The sequence below is a fragment of the Hyla sarda genome, chromosome 1, assembly GCF_029499605.1.
Source record: "Hyla sarda isolate aHylSar1 chromosome 1, aHylSar1.hap1, whole genome shotgun sequence".
NCBI classification, from domain to species: Eukaryota; Metazoa; Chordata; class Amphibia; order Anura; family Hylidae; genus Hyla; species Hyla sarda.
In genome coordinates this window covers 481,877,519-481,895,860 of record NC_079189.1, presented here as the reverse complement: position 1 = coordinate 481,895,860, position 18,342 = coordinate 481,877,519, and the positions used below count along the sequence as shown (strand labels likewise).

The 18,342-nt window shown below is 41.6% G+C and overlaps 1 protein-coding gene across 1 annotated transcript in view; it reads right to left on the bottom strand.

Annotated features, from left to right (window-relative positions):
* Nucleotides 1-364: 364 nt before the first annotated feature.
* C1H5orf63 (chromosome 1 C5orf63 homolog) overlaps nt 365-18,342 on the bottom strand; it is a 61,077-nt gene continuing 43,099 nt past the window's right edge. The window contains exon 5 of the mRNA XM_056537306.1: nt 365-2,257. Coding sequence (XP_056393281.1) covers nt 2,081-2,257 — 177 coding nt within the window. The 3' untranslated portion in view covers nt 365-2,080. The remainder of the gene's footprint in view (nt 2,258-18,342) is intronic.

Below are 18,342 nucleotides of genomic sequence, written 5' to 3'. Positions count from 1 at the left end.
GGATGGGGGCTGTGGGAGTGTGGAGGATGGGGGGCTGTAGCAGTGTGGAGGATGGGGGGCTGTGGGAGTGTGGAGGATGGGGGGCTGTAGCAGTGTGGAGGATGGGGGGCTGTGGGAGTGTGGAGGGGCTGTAGCAGTGTGGAGGAGGGGGGCTGTAGCAGTGTGGAGGATGCCGCACCCCCCCATCTTCCACACTGCTACAGCCCCCCATCCTCCACACTGCTATACAGCCCCCCATCCTCCCACAGCTCCCCATCCTCCACACTGCTATACAGCCCCCCCATCCTCCCGCAGCCCCGCCATCCTCCACACTCCTGCAGCCCCCCATCCTCCACAATGCTACAGCCCCCCCATCCTCCCCTTCCCCGTCATCCTCCACACTCCTACAGTGCCCCCCACCCCTCTGCCATATTAAACCAGCACTTCCCCACCTTCATAGCATCCGCAACTGAAGCTGCAGCTCCCGGCGGCGGCGGGATCTCCTTCTGCTGCTTACCGGTAGCAGCCGGGACAGGGACACGTCTGTGACGTCGGGCGTGCATACGCGCAGATGTTTTAAAGCGGCAGCGTCCCTTCATTTAACTTGCCAAGGGACCAGCCAAAGGGGGGAGGGAGGGGAGGGGGGACGAATACAGTGGTCCCTCAACATATGATGGTAATTGGTTCCAGGGGGACCATTTGTATGTTGAAACCATCATATGTTGAGTACATATGTCTATGGAAAACTGGTAATTTGTTCCGGAGCCCCGAGACCATCATATGTTGAGTACATATCTCTATGGAAAACTGGTAATTGGTTCCTGAGTCAATAAAATTTGACAGCGGCGATCTAAAGGGTTAATAGCCGTCCGCGGCGATCGCCGCATGTCTGCTATTAACGCCAGCCCCCGGCTACAGGCATCAGCTGGGGGCCGACCGGTATGGCGTGAGCTCCAGTCGGAAGCCCGCGCCATACCCCGTTAACGGCACATGGACGTGTAAACACGTCCATGGTCGTTAACAGGTTAAGGGGTCCGGGGGGGGGGGGGGGGGTTTAACGTGCATGGGGTTAATGGGCCGGGGAGAGGAGAGGACTCACCACTCTTTTTTGTACAGTACAGCACCTAGCCCGCAGCAGACCGTCAGAGTGAATCTCTGTGTGACGCGGCAATGTCATGTGACGATGTAACGTCACATGACATACCCGCGAGATTTGAAACTACGCTCCTCCGCGATAGTGCTCTGTTGAAACGGCCCGGCGCCAGCGTCGCCGGAGAACCATTTATTTTCATGATGGCCCCGACAAAAAGTATCGTATGCCGATACTGCTTTCAAGATACGATGGCCTCTGAGAGGCCATCGTATGTTGAAAATAACGTATGGTGAGGCCATCGTATCTCGAGGGGTTACTGTACATAGGTTGGTGAGAGGGAGACTCAAATGTGTAATTGTCACCGCGAGCCAACAGTATGTGAGATCTCTTAAAAGTCCATTGTGTACCTATTGGTAAAATGTAAAAACAAAAATGAAAGTAAAAAAACTGGCCAATGTGGAAACAAGTTAATAGGCATTCACTAGTTAATAAACTGGACTTATTTGGAACTGACTCACCTTTTTTGTCTTAATTTCTCTAGAATTCACACAGAAATTGTAAAAGTGGCCTTAGAAGTATTCGATTTGATCTGACAGAATTTACGGTTTTATGCCAACACAGTAATTGACTAAATCTATATAGACACAAAACATTATGGGAAAACAGTATCAGCCTCTGTCTGGACAAGTTAAAGTGGTTCTCCACCCCAGCAAGGTCCCGCCGCTGGGATCCCCCGCAATCTTTTTGCAGCATGACATACTGTTTAGAATGCCGGGTGCTGCACGGAGATCGTCGGGGTCCTTTGAATAGGGGATAAAATGTCTAGGGGAGAGTACCGCTGTAAGAACTTTCTAGGTTTACTATGATCATGCTGACCATCAGAGACAATTTCTTTTTTTTTTTTTCAATGTTAACAGTAAAATCTACTATTTGATACAATCCAAGGTTTAGAAGCCATGTTGACATCCAGCATGAAACTCTTTATATGTAAATACAAAATCTTAAGACTTATGAAACTGCATCTTTCTGCTCCAACTTTTGAAGGTGTCTCTCCAGTTTCTTAATGTTTACTCTGTGCATCATCAGGAACTGTCCATTAAGGTGAAACACTGGAATGTCATGTTTGTAGCGGTCATACCAGGCAGTGTTCTCTGGAAGTGTGATGTCCACTTGTTCTAAAACAAACTAATACAAAGAAAAATGAAATAGTATTATCCTCAAATTTCATTCACTATGTAAAATACTAAAGCGTTCGTTCTCCTGTTATACACATAATATTAGTGGAAGAGATGATGGAGGTCTAACATACAGCTGGATATATCGGAGGAATCATTGTAGGGTCTGTAATACGGATGGTAAAATGCATACATGACACCAGCATTTCAAATATATTCATGGAGATTCAACAAGGATGGTGCAAAATAATAGCCTGGGTATTTATAACTGAGAAACATAACATACATTTATTAACATGAAAAGACACGCCCTATCTACCCAAGCTTTATCTTGATGTAGCCCCACAGAAGAAGTCGCAGGATGTTAGATCTGGCAATCGTGGAGGCTGCAACATTGGTGCCGGTGGAGTTTCTTTTAGGTATCGACAAACATTGAACACATGTCAAACATGTAAGTGTATTTCAAATTTGCCTCTTGTAAATTAAAGCTGTTCTGTGATTGGCTGATATGGGCCATTAACCACTTATGTCAATTCAGGACTTTACTTTTGCACCATCCTTTTTGAATCACCCTGTACTTAAAAATGAATAAATGACAACACTTCACCTTTGTTTTTCAGTACAGTATGGTGGTAATATATATGGTGATAATATTTTCTTCTTCCTTCCTCATTTAACTAAAATGCTCTTGCTTTTTTTGTCCTACGTTTCAAAATTTTCATAGGCAATGAGGAAGATTGCATGTGGGCCCTGGGGGCGGACAGGCCTTGAGCTGTGTACGGGGCACCAACATTTCTGATGGCAGCCCTTATGGGACATTTAGTCTGTGTTCACATGTTGCGGTTTTTACTGCAATTTTTTAGAACTCATGGCAAAAAATGTTACCGTGATTTGCCCAACTGGGGAAAATAGCACCAAAATATGGTATAATGTCAAAAAACTGCAGCAAAAACACAGTAAAGCTGCAATGTGTGAACACAGCCTTAGGGAGAGTGTGTGTGTTTACAGCATGCTGCCTTGTGAAGAATGATGCCAAAGGCAGATGTTGCGATAGACTGTTGTGAAATGTGGAGACAAGAGTGCTGTGGGTGAGAGTAGGCAGGGTAGGAGGGTTGTGAATAAGAGTTAAGGGGAAGCAGTGCATTGTGGGGTTTGTAGTACGGGCAATTGCTCAATTAGAAAGTACAACCAAGAAAGCACCAAGATCCTTAAAACAAATTAATTTGTGGTGGATTCAAAAATGAATTGCAGGTAAGCAAAGTTAAATGCTTAAGCTGCATTTAACCCCTTTAATTAAGTTATTTTTCATAAGGGAAGGACAACGTTAACCCCATATATGTTTTCATCAGGAACATATGTTACAACTTTTTCATATCAACATAGATTTGTAAACTGCAGTGTGTAGTGACCACTAAATCGTACAGGTAGTAATGTCTTATCAATGACAATAAAACAAATTCTGTATGTATTAACTTGCAAAATATAGAAAGTTTTTTCTTTTCCAGAAATCGTGTCACATCTGCCCATGGGCTCTATAATTTATAGCAGTTCGGCTCAATTCACTTTGGATGTACAGTAATCCAGCTGAGACACAATAGTTGGTACTGCATTCAAGATTGTCACAACTACATATTTTAAGCCTAGCTTACATCACAAACCAGTTGGCACCCCCCCCCCCCCCCCCCGAGATTGCTCCCCCACCCTCGCTCCCGTACTCTAGCAAGGTGGAGTGGAAGCTGTAAGCTCCCGCTCCACCATTCACTAACCTTCCTCACACACTGTGACTACACAGCGTGTGAGCTGCGAGGATGCGATCCACTACAGGCTGGCATGAGGACGTTACATCATTGCGCCGGCGCCCGTAGATCCCGTCCCCCCGACTCACGTACTGTAGATAACTGTAAGACGAGTATGCTCAGGGCCCAGGGGAACAGAATTTAATGTTTTTTTTTTCATTTTTAGGGGCACTATATCGTACAGGGGGGGGGGGGTCAATTTAAAAACTTGGAGGCACAGAAAAGGGAATATTTAATGTTAGGGGCAAAGCACAGTGGGCATTATATGTGAAGAGCACATGACAGGGGGGGCCCCCTGTGCTGTGCCCCTCACATATAATGCCCCCTGTGCTGTAGCCCTCACATATAATGCCCCCTGTGCTGTAGCCCTCACATATAATGCCCCCTGTGCTGTACCCCTCACATATAATGCCCCCTGTGCTGTGCCCCTCTTTTATAATGCCCCCTGTGCTGTGCCCCTCATATATAATGCCCCCTGAGGGGACAGGACAGGGTGCATTATATGTGAGGGGCACAGCACAGGAGGCATTATGTGTGAGGTGTGCATGATGGGGGCATTATATGTGAGGGGCGCATAATGGGGGCATTACAGTCATGGCCATAAATATTGGCACCCCTGAAATTTTTCAAGAAAATTAAGTATTTCTCACAGAAAAGGATTGCTGTAACACATGTTTTGCTATACACATGTTTATTCCCTTTGTGTGTATTGGAACTAAAGCAAAAAAGGGAGGAAAAAAAGCAAATTGGACATAATGTCACACCAAACTCCAAAAATGGGCTGGACAAAATTATTGGCACCCTTAACATAATATTTGATTGCACACCCTTTGGAAAAAATAAATGAAATCAGTTGCTTCCTATAACCATCAATAAGCTTCTTACACCTCTCAGCCGGAATGTTGGATCACTTTTGCAAATTGCTCCAGGTCTCTCTTATTGGAAGGGCGCCTTTTCCCAACAGCAATATTAAGATCTCTCCACAGGTTTTCAATGGAATTTAGATCTTGACTCATTGATGGCTACTTCAGAACTCTCCAGCGCTTTGTTACCATCTATTTCTGGGTGCTTTTTGACGTATGTTTGGGGTCATTGTCCTGCTGGTAGACGCAAGATCTTAGACGCAAACCCAGCTTTCTGACACTGGGCTGTACAGTGCGACCCAAAATCTGTTGGTAATCCTTATATTTCATGATGCCTTGCACACATTCAAGGCACCCAGTGCCAGAGGCAGCAAAACAGCCCCAAAACACCATTGGACCTCCATCACATTTCACTGTAAGTACTGTGTTTTCTTTTTCTTTGTAGGCCTCATTCTGTTTTCGATAAACAGTAGAATGATGTGCTTTACCAAAAAGCTCTATCGTGGTCTCATCTGTCCAAAAGACGTTTTCCCCACAAGGATTTTGGCTTACTCAAGTTCAAGACTTTTTTATGTCTCTATGTGAGCAGTGGGGTCCTCCTGGGTCCCCTGCCAAAGTGTTTAATTTCATTTAAATGTTGACAGATAGTTCTTGCTGACAATGATACTCCTTGAGCCTGAAGGACAGCTTGAAAATCTTTGGAACTTGTTTGGCGCTGCTTACTCACCATCTGGACTATCCTGCATTGACCGCTTTCATCAATTTTTCTGGGCAAATCTAGATCTAGGCAAATCTAGATCTCTGGAGATCGACCTGTAACCTTGAGATTGTTGATATTTTCCAACAATTTTGGTTCTCAAGTCCTCAGACAGTTCTCTTCTCCTCTTTCTGTTGTCCATGCTTAGTGTGGCACACACAGACACACAATGCAAAGACTAAGTGAATTTCTCTCCTTTTTATCTGCTTTCAGGTGTGATGTTTATATTGCCCAGACCTGTTACTTTCCCCAGGTCAGTTTAAAGGAGCATCACATGCTTGAAACATTCAAATTTTTCCACAATTTTGAAAGGGTGGCAATAATTTTGTCCAACCCATTTTTGGAGTTTGGTGGGACATTATGTCCAATTTGCTTTTTTTCCTCCCTTTTTTGGTTTAGTTCCAATACACACAAAGGGAATAAACATATGTATAGCAAAACATGTGTTACTGCAATACTTTCCTGTGAGAAATACTTCATTTTTTTGAAAAATTTCAGGGGTGCCAACAAAGCCATGAGTGTATATGTGAGGAGCACATGATGGGGGCATTATATGTGATAGGTACAGCACAGGGGTCATTATATGTTAGGGTCACAGGACAGATGGCATTATTATGTGGGGGAACAGGATGGACATAATTATTATGTGGGGCACAGGATGGGGCATTATTACTATATGTGAAGGCACACAGTGTTTTGAATGTCCGAGGTAGAGGGGGAGATTCATCAAAACTTGTGCAGAGGAAGAGTTGACCTGTTGCCCATAGCAACCAATCAGATTGCTTCTTTCATTTTTGAAAAGACCTCTGAAAAATAAAATAAGCAATCTCATTGGTTGCTATGAGCAACTGGTCAGCTTTTCCTTAGCACAGGTCTTGTTGAATCTCCCCTTTAGTGGATATTATAAGGAATTTCTGGGGTGGTATGGTTTTTATGGGCCACAATACATTATGGTATTGTATTTAGAGGGTGCACTGCACAGCAAGTTATATTCAGAGAGAGCATGTGTGTAAGTATTATATTCAGAGGGTGCAGTGTGTGGCGGTATTATATTCAGAGGGTACAGTGTGTGATAGTATTATATTTAGAGAGCGCAGTATGTGGTAGTATTATATTCAGAAGGCACAGTGTGTGGTAGTATTATATTTAGAGGGTGCAGTGTGTGGTAGTATTATTTTCAGAGGGTAAAGTGTTTGGCAGTATTAATTTCAGAGGGTACAGTGTGTGGCAGTATTGTATTCAGAGGGTACAGTGTGTTGTAGTATATTCAGAGGGTGTGTGCCAGTATTATATTCAAAGAATTCAGTGTTTGACAGAATTATAATAATTATTGTTTTCATATAGAGGATCAGAATCCGCTGACATAGTGAGAAGCCATCTGGGCCTCAAGTTCTGCTGAGTGAACATTTAGCTGGAACAAGTCCTGGCGGTATGTTCCATCTGAATTAGATAAGGAAAGACTATAGAGAAGACGACACCTGTAGTCCCTGATATCATTGTGTATTATGCCTCACTATGTCCCATCACTTCTAAGTTATGCAGTTAAGATGGGTGAAACAACAACTCCCAGCATAACCCTACCACTGCTTAGGTCACACTGGGGGCTTTAGCTCTAAATGGTAAAAATTTCTGTGGCAATTGGTATATTTGATTATTATTCTGATGTGTGAACACGGCCTAAGAGTCTTAAATAAGGTTAGGACTGTATAATACATTTAATAATATTGTAAGTTCCGTAAGCAACACCTTATTTTATGCCTGCCAACACAAAATACTCTAATAATGCCCCTCCCGAGACTAGACTCTGGATCCGCCTCTGTTGGCCAGTTGATCACGGCTGACTGACTTTACTTCGGTGACATCAAACAGGTAACTAGATCTAGGTCAACACATTTTGACAGATATGGCTCTCATTGTAGGGCAGTATAAACTGTACATGCTGCCGTACTGCTGGAGTGCTCTATATTCTGCCATCTTTTGGTATATTTTTATCAAACTATTAAAAATATATTTATATTGTCTTCACAATTGTTAGTGTTTCTCTTTTTTAAAGACTCAAGACTACAAAGAGTCCAAAATCTTACCAGCAGAGCTAATAAAAATATATTTATGTGGAAGTAACATGCTGTAGGATTTGTTTTATAGCATTATTAGTTTGACATGTGCTTATTCATTGTCCTTGTGAATAAACCTGTTTCTTTACTTTGTGTTTTATATATTTGGGAATTACTCTTAACCATCCTCTACAACAACTTACACGGAGGAGCCCCACAATCCTTTTCATATTTCTGTATGTACAATGTGCGATTTAGTGTTTATTTGAATTATATTTCAGATTTCAGTATATTTGAAGCCCTGTTCAGCTGAAACGTAAATGTGAATTATCGGTCTGTGATCCTGCTTCCTGCAGATATTTTCTCATCTGGTTGGGTTGTACCTTCTCTACCACCCATTACGGTCTGTTCTGTGTGCATTGCATAGATATGAGTGACATACTGTTGACACTGATAAGACTGTGACTACAAGATCTGTTCAAGGATAGGCTTATTCGAGATCTTGTATTCCATCATATCAGACAGAAGCATTCTGACACAGCAAATACACGTATGAAAAAATATATGGTCCAATACATACTGTATCCAAGGCTATGAAATAAAGGAGGACATCTAAGCAAGTAAAACAATCTTGTCTGTTTGTAAAGACTTAAGTGACTATGGTAACTAAGCTTGCCTATGTTCACCTATATCTAAAGGAATAACAAGTATTCCCAGTATACACATCCCCTCTTATTTATACCTGTCACATTAAGAAAACCGTTATTTAAGAGAAATAATGAAATAGGCCCTGTATTCCATGATGCTGATCTTCACTGAAACCACTGAATAATGCTTCATATATATTCATGCTTTAGACCATGCACTGAAGGAGTTGGCAGTGTAATTCAAATACTATTTCCATGCTAAATGATATGTGACAGCTTTCTGCATAGCTTAATGTGTACCACTGTGTCCTGAAGGGACACAAATGCCTGTAAATAGGAGCTTTAGTCTTGTTAAATATTTAATTTGGCTTCCTTAGGATGAAGAAGGGCAGCAGAAGTACAGATATACAGGTCAAACAGTTCTGACAAACACACTTTACCCAAAGAAAGAACGCATAAATACTTCAATTATAGAAAGTGCACAAAATACTGTGCATTTTAGAGTTCAACTTATTTTTGTAGCAAAAACTGACACTTATGTTTAGATGAAATAGCCACTGTCATTTCAACACACGTTGCATAGATCTATAGTACAAGTGAATACAAGAAACATTGTAATATATGTTATTAGACCAAAATGTTTCTTTCTCCTGGTATTAAACTTTTGCATTCTCTTCCTCCCTGATTCTAAACTCTTACACATTGAAAATCAGCTCAGTTTTGTCCTGTGTCTGCAAGACAAGCAATACAAGTCTATGGAGGGGGAAAAGGAAGCTCCACCCCCACAAACTCTGGGAGAACTGCAAATTGCAGATAAAGCCTGCAGAGAAGACATTTTCTGAAAAATTTCATTTACAGACTATATAATTGGTAGAAATAGTGCTGCTCCTCATCTACTCACACAGGGAAGTCCCCTGAAATGACGGGTACACTTTACGTAATAATTTACAACCAGAACTAATCTGTTATACCTCAAAAAACTGAAAACAGGCACTGTTGGATGTCTCATAGAATTGAAAACTAAATGAACATATAGAACATATACTGTACATACAGAAAACTGTACTACACCGCTGAAATTATTCAATCCCTATTGTAAATAAAGTCTATTTGCTAAATTTACAAACTTTCAGCTGTTTGCAAATACAATGAGCCAAGAAAGATATGATTGGCTCTACACAAATACAAGTGTTTTTTTACAATTCAACATTTAAACCCTAGACAACACAGGGTATACATCTATGACATAAAATGTATTGATATACTGATAAAAAGCTCCAAATTGTGAAAAAATATTCTAAATGACACATATTTTTTGTGCCACTATCATAGTGTCCACACTAAATGTAATAAATTACAGCAGTCTCACATCCAAGGACCAACATGAAGTTGTGGAAAATATTCCTAAGCTCACAGTATCATAATTCCGTACACCTGTGTATCAAATTCCCTTAGCACAGAGCGTACATACATTCCAAAGTCCACATCAAGATATAGCAGCAACTTTATAAAGGTATATATGAAGTGCAAAAATAGTGCAAGCTGCACTTGCTTTTGTTTACCACTTTGTGTGATATTTTGGCCCCTGAGATAATATATTAAAGGTGTTATCCACCATAAGGTGATTTTAGTACTTAAAGGGGTACTCCCATGGAAAACCTTTTTTATTTTTTTTAAATCAACTGGTGCTAAAAAGTTAAAGTTAATTAGTAAATTAAGTAGAAGAAACAGACATGGTCGCACATCTACATATTGTAGTTTGATCTAATTGCTTCTCAGCATAAATTCAAAAACTAACAGGTTGTTAATATACATTTTGATCAAAAGGTACAAGCCCACTCGCCACGTCAAGGCCACCTAATTAGAGTGGGTCCCTGACGTCCCTAGCATAATATGGCGTAGCACTGGGCGGCGACGACGGTGGGGAGGTGCGACCCATGGACTGGTTGGAGTGGCATTGGGGCCGCTCTGCCAGTGGGTCGTTCCCCCTGTGGGCACTGGTGTCGTGGTGCAGTGCCACGCCATATTATGCTAGGGACGTTAGGGACCCACTCTAATTAGGTGGCCTTGACGTGGCGAGTAGGCTTGTACCTTTTGATCAAAATTTATACTAACAACCTGTTAGTTTTTGAATTTATGCTGAGAAGCAATTAGATCAAAATACAATATGTAGATGTGTGACCATGTCTGTTTCTTCTACTTTAATTCACATTGTGTTTTCTATCCCCTCCTTTTTTTTTGTTTTAACTTGTGTCTGCACACTGCCCCACCCCCCTCAGCCCAACCCTATATAAGTAGCAGGTAGCTACACAAGGGCCTTTTCTTTCCTAGCAGCCTCTCAGTCTTACTGGGAGCATATGGTAAGTGAGCTTTTACACCCTGTTCACACTGGTGTGGTGCTGTGCGGCGTCCGTTGCTGCCGTGGCACCGTGTCTGTGAGGAGATGGGACCCATGGACTGGTTTGAGTGGCATTGGGGCCGCTCTGCCAGTGGGTCATTCCCCCTGTGGGCACTGGTGTCGTGGCGGTGGTGGTCGCCGCCCAGTGCTACGCCATTTTATGCTAGGGACGTTAGGGACCCACTCTAATTAGGTGGCCTTGGCGTGGCGAGTGGGCTTGTACCTTTTGATCAAAAATGTATACTAACAACCTGTTAGTTTTTGAATTTATGCTGAGAAGCAATTAGATCAAAATACAATACGTAGATGTGCGACCATGTCTGTTTCTTCTACTTGAATTTAATTTGTAAATTACTTCTATTAAAAAATCTTAATCCTTCCAGTACTTATTAGCTGCTGAATACTACAGAGGAAATGGTTTTTTTTTGGAACACAGAGCTCTCTGCTAACATCATGACCACAGTGCTCTCTGTTAACATGTCAGTCCATTTTAAGAACTGTCCAGAGTAGTAGGAAATCCCCATAGCAAACATTTGCTGCTCTTGACAGTTCCTAAAATGTACAGGGATGTCAGCAGAGAGCACTGTGGTCATGATGTCAGCAGAGAGCACTGTGTTCCAAACAGAAAATTTCCTCTGCAGTATTCAGCAGTTAATACGTACTGGAAGGATTAAGATTTTTTAATAGAAGTAATTTACAAATCTTGTAAGGCAAAGGAATATGGATACCGCTCTCACCAGCTCCGGACACCTCCTGCACCTGTGCTGCGGACTGCCGGCACCGCCTCCGGCAACTCCTTATACTTGAAAGAACTCCGTCCAGCACCAAGGTATGAGGTAAAAAAGGTTTGTCTTTATTTATGCCACAGCAGGATACATACAGATAAAGATGTCTGACGCGTTTCGCCCTTTGCAGGGCCTAATCGTAAACTAATACATCTTATAACAAACACGATTAAAATACTGAGCGGTCCGGTCACATGACCTATCGCATCATCACATTAAAATTGCATGGAAAAACTGGATACCTGGATAATACATGGATCACACCCTGTTTAGGGAAAACCTGAGGTGGCTCTCTACGAGCTAATTCACACCATCCTATTTGGCCATTACTCCTGTATGCGGGTTTTATCCTAAATTTATACTGATATGGCTATGAGCCTAACTAATTTGATAATCCCAAATATTAAATACAATTAGTATAAAACAGAAGGGCCATCTATAAAGATTGTATCGCTTATGGGAATGGTAGAAACTACGAAATGACTAATACTATCTGAGAACTGGTTTAAGGCTATGCGGTATTTCTGAGATAGTGCCAAGCTCACTCTTGTTTACAAACAAATATAATGAAATAAATAAATTAATAATATATAACAAAATAATATCTATTAATTATGCTATTCACCAATATAAAAAGAAGAGTTTTGCTATAATTTAATAATAAGAGTAAAATTAAAATAAAATAATAGGTAATAAAAGATAACCACTATAGCGCATAATATTTGGTGTAACACTAATAACTAAAGTGAGGTATTAATAAATAGTAACAAAACTAAAACCATAACAAAAATATTAACAAAAATGTAATAAAATAAAAACTTAAGTTACAATGTAATAATAATATTAAAAACAAAAATATAAATTAAATATGAATGTAGTAAAGTGTATATATAATTAGGATATTGGGAAGAATATACATTGGCAACTATAAAACTATAGGCATATATTGTTATAGCTAATGTTATAATCTAGTCTCCTATGATTGATAAATATCTCTATATACAAGAATAAAATAAAATGTACCAAGCACTACCTAAACTCATCCACGTCTCCATCATATGTGATGATTACATGTAGAATCTATTTCTATCAGCAAAATCATCACAGGCTTTAATATCTAGAATAACAGAAAATGTAAATAAAATAAAATAAAATAAATCAAGGTAATAAATATAATAAATAAAAACAAGTGTGAGCTTGGCACTATCTCAGAAATACCGCATAGCCTTAAACCAGTTCTCAGATAGTATTAGTCATTTCGTAGTTTCTACCATTCCCATAAGCGATACAATCTTTATAGATGGCCCTTCTGTTTTATACTAATTGTATTTAATATTTGGGATTATCAAATTAGTTAGGCTCATAGCCATATCAGTATAAATTTAGGATAAAACCCGCATACAGGAGTAATGGCCAAATAGGATGGTGTGAATTAGCTCGTAGAGAGCCACCTCAGGTTTTCCCTAAACAGGGTGTGATCCATGTATTATCCAGGTATCCAGTTTTTCCATGCAATTTTAATGTGATGATGCGATAGGTCATGTGACCGGATCGCTCAGTATTTTAATCGTGTTTGTTATAAGATGTATTAGTCTATGATTAAGCCCTGCAAAGGGCGAAACGCGTCAGACATCTGTATCTGTATGTATCCTGCTGTGGCATAAATAAAGACAAGCCTTTTTTACCTCATACCTTGGTGCCGGACGGAGTTCTTTCTAATTTACAAATCTGTTTAACTTTCTGGCACCAGTTGATATAAAAAAAAAAGTTTTCCACGGGAGTACCTCTTTAACTGCTGGATTTCATTCTCAAACTACACATCCTATAGTTCCATGCTTGTAAGTTTCCCCCCTCCCACACATCAGCCACCCCACCCATTAAAACACAAATGAGTTGCTTTCCATTCAAAAGACCAGTGTTTTCTGAGCAGGGTGCCTTCAGCTGTTGCAAAATGATCTCTCTCCCACTCAGTGGTCACTCCACCCGTTAAAGCAGACAGGCTCCCTGTCATCACCTGACTAGTGATGTCCTATCTCGACGCACTCCAACCTGGGAGAACCCGAAAACTGAGGCATTTTGTATGCTGTTAATAAAAAATATTGGGGCGAAAATCACAAAGAATTCCGATACCATTGTCACACACAGGTACAGAGACTATATGATGAACTACACTAACTTTACAGCATCTCTAGCATAGTCAAATAAATCCTGGAATACCCCTTTAACCCTCCATTAGTTGGTCTTTTTTTTACCCTTTAAACAGCCTGAACACAGAGTTTTCGGCTGCTATGTGGGTCTATACCATAAAATAAAATCTGCTTAATAACATTGCTTTGTTTCTCATAATATGATTTCATTGTGAGTCCATCAAATAATAGTGCAGGAGATAAGAAGACCACCTGGAGAGTCAGCTGTGTGGAAAATGAAAAAAAGTCAGGATATTCATTATACATGAGATAGGAAAATACCAATAGTATAGTCTGGAGTCTGCAGTCTTCAGTAATGTAAACTGTCTGCTTTACATACACTATAAAAGATTGATGGCTGCAAACACAATTACTAAGACAAAGTAAAGACTGAGAATGGGAAAAAATGAACATTTTGGAACTGATAATGGTACTACTATAGCAGTTCAGCATGGCTTCTGTGTTTGAGCAGACATGTATAAACAACATCTGACAGATCCATCAGCTGCACCACACATGCCAGATGGAAGCCACTGAGAGGAACAGGTTTTCTTTACACCTTGATTGATGGTTTGTTGATTGTGGATAGATATGAAGTGTAGACAGGTATCCACCTGAAGCAGCATGTTACTGTCTTCTGAGAGTGCACTCAGCGTGGAATCTACAATAACACGTATTTGTATGTAGATACATAGAGCTTAGGACTGGTGCTACAGATTTATTTTAACAGGGTGGGCCATGTATATGGATACACCTTAATAAAATGGGAATGGTTGATGATATTAACTTCCTGTTTGTGGCACATTAGTATATGTGAAGGGGGAAAACTTTCAAGATGGGTGGTGACCATGGCGGCCATTTTGAAGTCGGCCATTTTGAATCCAACTTTTGTTTTTTCAATAGGAAGAGGGTCATGTGACACATCAAACTTATTGGGAATTAAGAAAAAGAATGATGTGCTTGGTTTTAACGTAACTTTATTCTTTCATGAGTTATTTACAAGTTTCTGGCCAGTTATAAAATGTGTTCAATGTGCTGCCCATTGTGTTGGATTGTCAATGCAACCCTCTTCTCCCACTCTTCACACACTGATAGCAACACCGCAGGAGAAATGCTAGCACAGGCTTCCAGTATCCGTAGTTTCAGGTGCTGCAGAATGGGCAAAACAAAAATTGGAACAGGGCCCTCAGTTTACACAGGAGATTTTGTTCAGTGATGAGGCAAACTTTTATGTGAATGGTGAACTTAACAAACAAAACCACCGCTATTGGTCTGACACTAACCCACATTGGATAGATCCCTCCAAGACTGTTGGAACACAAAAAGTGATGGTATGGTGTGGTATATGGGGTACAAAGATAGTGGAGCCATTCTTCATCAATGGAAACCTCAAGGCCACTGGATATGCAAAATTGCTACATGATGATGTGTTTCCCTCTTTATGCACTTAAGCTGGCACATTCCCTGAGTTTTTCCAGCAAGATGGTGCACCACCACATTATGGGTGTCAGGTCCGAGCATTCCTAGATGAACAGTTTCCTGGAAAGTGGATTGGTCGTCGTGGGCCAGTTGAATGGCCCCCAAGGTCTCCCGATCTGACCCCCTTAGACTTTTATCTTTGGGGTGATCTGAAGGCAATTGTCTATGCTGTGAAGATACAAGATGTGCAGCACCTGAAACTATGGATACTGGAAGCCTGTGCTAGCATTTCTCCTGCGGTGTTGCTATCAGTGTGTGAAGAGTGGGAGAAGAGTGGGAGAAGAGGGTTGCACTGACAATCCAAGACAATGGGCAGCACATTGAACACATTTTATAAGTGGTCAGAAACTTGTAAATAACTCATGAAAGAATAAAGTTACGTTAAAACCAAGTACATCATTGTTTTTCTTGTGAAATTCCCAACAAGTTTGATGTGTCACATGACCATCTTCCTATTGAAAAAATAAAAGTTGGATTCAAAACTGCCAACTTCAAAATGGCTGCCATGGTCACCACCCATCTTGAAAAGTTTCCCCCCCCTCACATATACTAATGTGCCACAAACAGGAAGTTAATATCACCAACCATTCCCATTTTATTAAGGTGTATCCATATAAATGGCGCACCCTGTACATGTACACCTTGGGCGTCCGGGACTTGGCTGTTTCATTTTGGCTGTTTCCGATCAACATGTCTAACCGAATGGTGATCGTGCAAAGATGGCTTCTGTTATCCACTGATAAGTGCAATAGAATGAGTGTGGGTTTTTAGTAATATTAGTGCATGCAGGATGTATGTTTGGATAAGAGAATTATCTAGTCTTGAGACATTACGATGAGACCGGAAGGTTAAGGTTTTTAATGAATGGAGTAGTCTAGTACAGACTACTCCTTTTCCATCCTGCCCGGGCTGCAAAAAAATTGAAAATAAACATTCACTTACCTGCCTGCATTCCCCCCAGAGCTCCACTACAGCTGATCGGTCTGCCAGGCTCTCTTCTTCCTACTTCCATGTGCATGGCCCTTCAGCCTATCACCGGCCGAGGCGGGACATTGCTGCGGCCGGTGATAGGCGGAAGTGGCGTGTGACAATTCGTCCACACGGAAGTAGGAAGAAGACAGCCTGGCCGACCAATCAGCTGTAGTGGAACGACGGGGAACGCAGGCAGGTAAGTGAATGTTTATTTTCTATTTTTTTGCAGCCCAGGCAGGATGGAAAAGGAATAGTCTGAAGTGGACTACTCCTTTAAGGTTTTGAACATAGTGGACGGTAATTTTTTTTTTTTTTGTGGTCACCTAGGTCATCAATTGTATAGATTTAGTGATAAACATGCCACCTTTGGGCTTAGTTAACCTCTTCAGGACGTTACATACGCCCTGCATCCCAAATCCTTAAGGACGTAGGGCGTATGCATACGCCCGTGGGAATTCCGGTCCCCGCCGCTAGCCGGTTGGGGACCAGACCGGGATGCCTGCTGGAAATATTCAGCAGGCATCCCGGCACATCGCCGAGGGGGGGTCCTGAGACCCCCCCCCCCATGTCGGCGATCACAGAAAATTGCATGTCAATTCAGACATGCGATTTTCTGCTATTCCGGGCTGATCGGGTCTCTGGTGACCTGGTCAACCGAAAAATAGGGATGATCGGAGCTGTCAGTGACAACGATCTCCTCCTATCCCCTGCCATTGGTCAGAACTGAATTCTTACCAATGGCAGCGCAGGACAGTGGGTTGCCATGGCAACCCTCCCGTTCTGCCCAGCCCTGGATGTCGGGCAGAACGGGGGGGGGGGGGGGGGGGGGAGAAGATGGAGGTTGGTACCTGGAGGAGACGATGCGTGGGGACCGCCGATCGTCGCTGGAGACAGCGGAGATCACGGCGCAGGTAGGGAAGCGACGGTGGGGGGGGCAGAGGAAGGGGGCAGTAAGCAATATTTACTGCTGCCCTTCCTAGTGGGTGCCAAACTGCAAATCCCAGCATGCCCAGACAGCCAAAGGCTTTCTGGGCATGCTGGGAGTTGTAGTTTTGCAACATCTGGAGGGTAACTGTTTGGAGACCACCGTTACAGTGGTGCCCAAATGGTAGCCCTCCAGATGTTGCCAAAGTACAACTTTCAGCATGCCTAGACTGCCCAGGCATGCTGGGAGTTGTAGTTCTGTGACTTCAGTCCCTTCAGATTTTGCAATTTTCATGAAATTTTTTAAAATTGCTGCTCTACTTTGAAGCCCTCTAATTTTTTCAAAAAGTAAAAATACGTCCATTTTATGATGCCAACATAAAGTGGACATATTGTATTTGTGAATAAAAATAACATTTATTTGGAATATCTATTTTCCTTACAAATAGAGAGCTTCAAAGTTTAAAAAAATGCAAAAGTTTCAAAATTTTCATGAAATTTTGGGATTTTTCACAAAAAAGGATGCAAGTAACGACAAAAATTTACCACCAAAATAAAGTAGAATATGTCACGAAAAAACTATCTCAGAATCAGAATATTTGGCAAAACCGTTTTAGAGTTAATAATGCGTAAAGTGACGGTGGTCAGAATTGCGAAAAAGGGCTCAGTCCTCAAGGTGAAAATAGGCTGCGTCCTTAAGGGGTTAAAAAGTAGAGCATACATCAATACTGAACATTTTAAGGCCATGTAAAAATGTTTGCATTATGTTGCTAATGCACCAACCCCCCCCCCCCCCCCCCACGAGATGAGCCTGCGTATGACTGCCAATTTAAAATACAGCTGGTCATATATAATTTTGGCGCATCATTTTCGGAGGTCTATGTGCCCCAAAAGCAGGTCGCTATTGAGGAGTCCCGAATCAGTTTCAAAGAGAGACTCCTCTTTCGGTAATACATTTCCACTAGGAGGGCATGGTAGGGTGTAGAATTCTAAAACTATGAGAGTATCTGATGGTACACTTACAAAGTGAAGGATTCCCACACTGAACCCCCAGAATGCCTCCACATCCTGGGAGTTATTGAGAAAATTCTGTGGGAACAAATTTACCCACTGCTGTATCAGGTTTATCACCTGTACATCGATAACCTTTATACCAGCATCCCTCTCTTCAAGACCCTTTCCGCCACAGCCACTGCAGCTCATGGCACTGTGTGTAAAAATAAGAGAGGCCTTC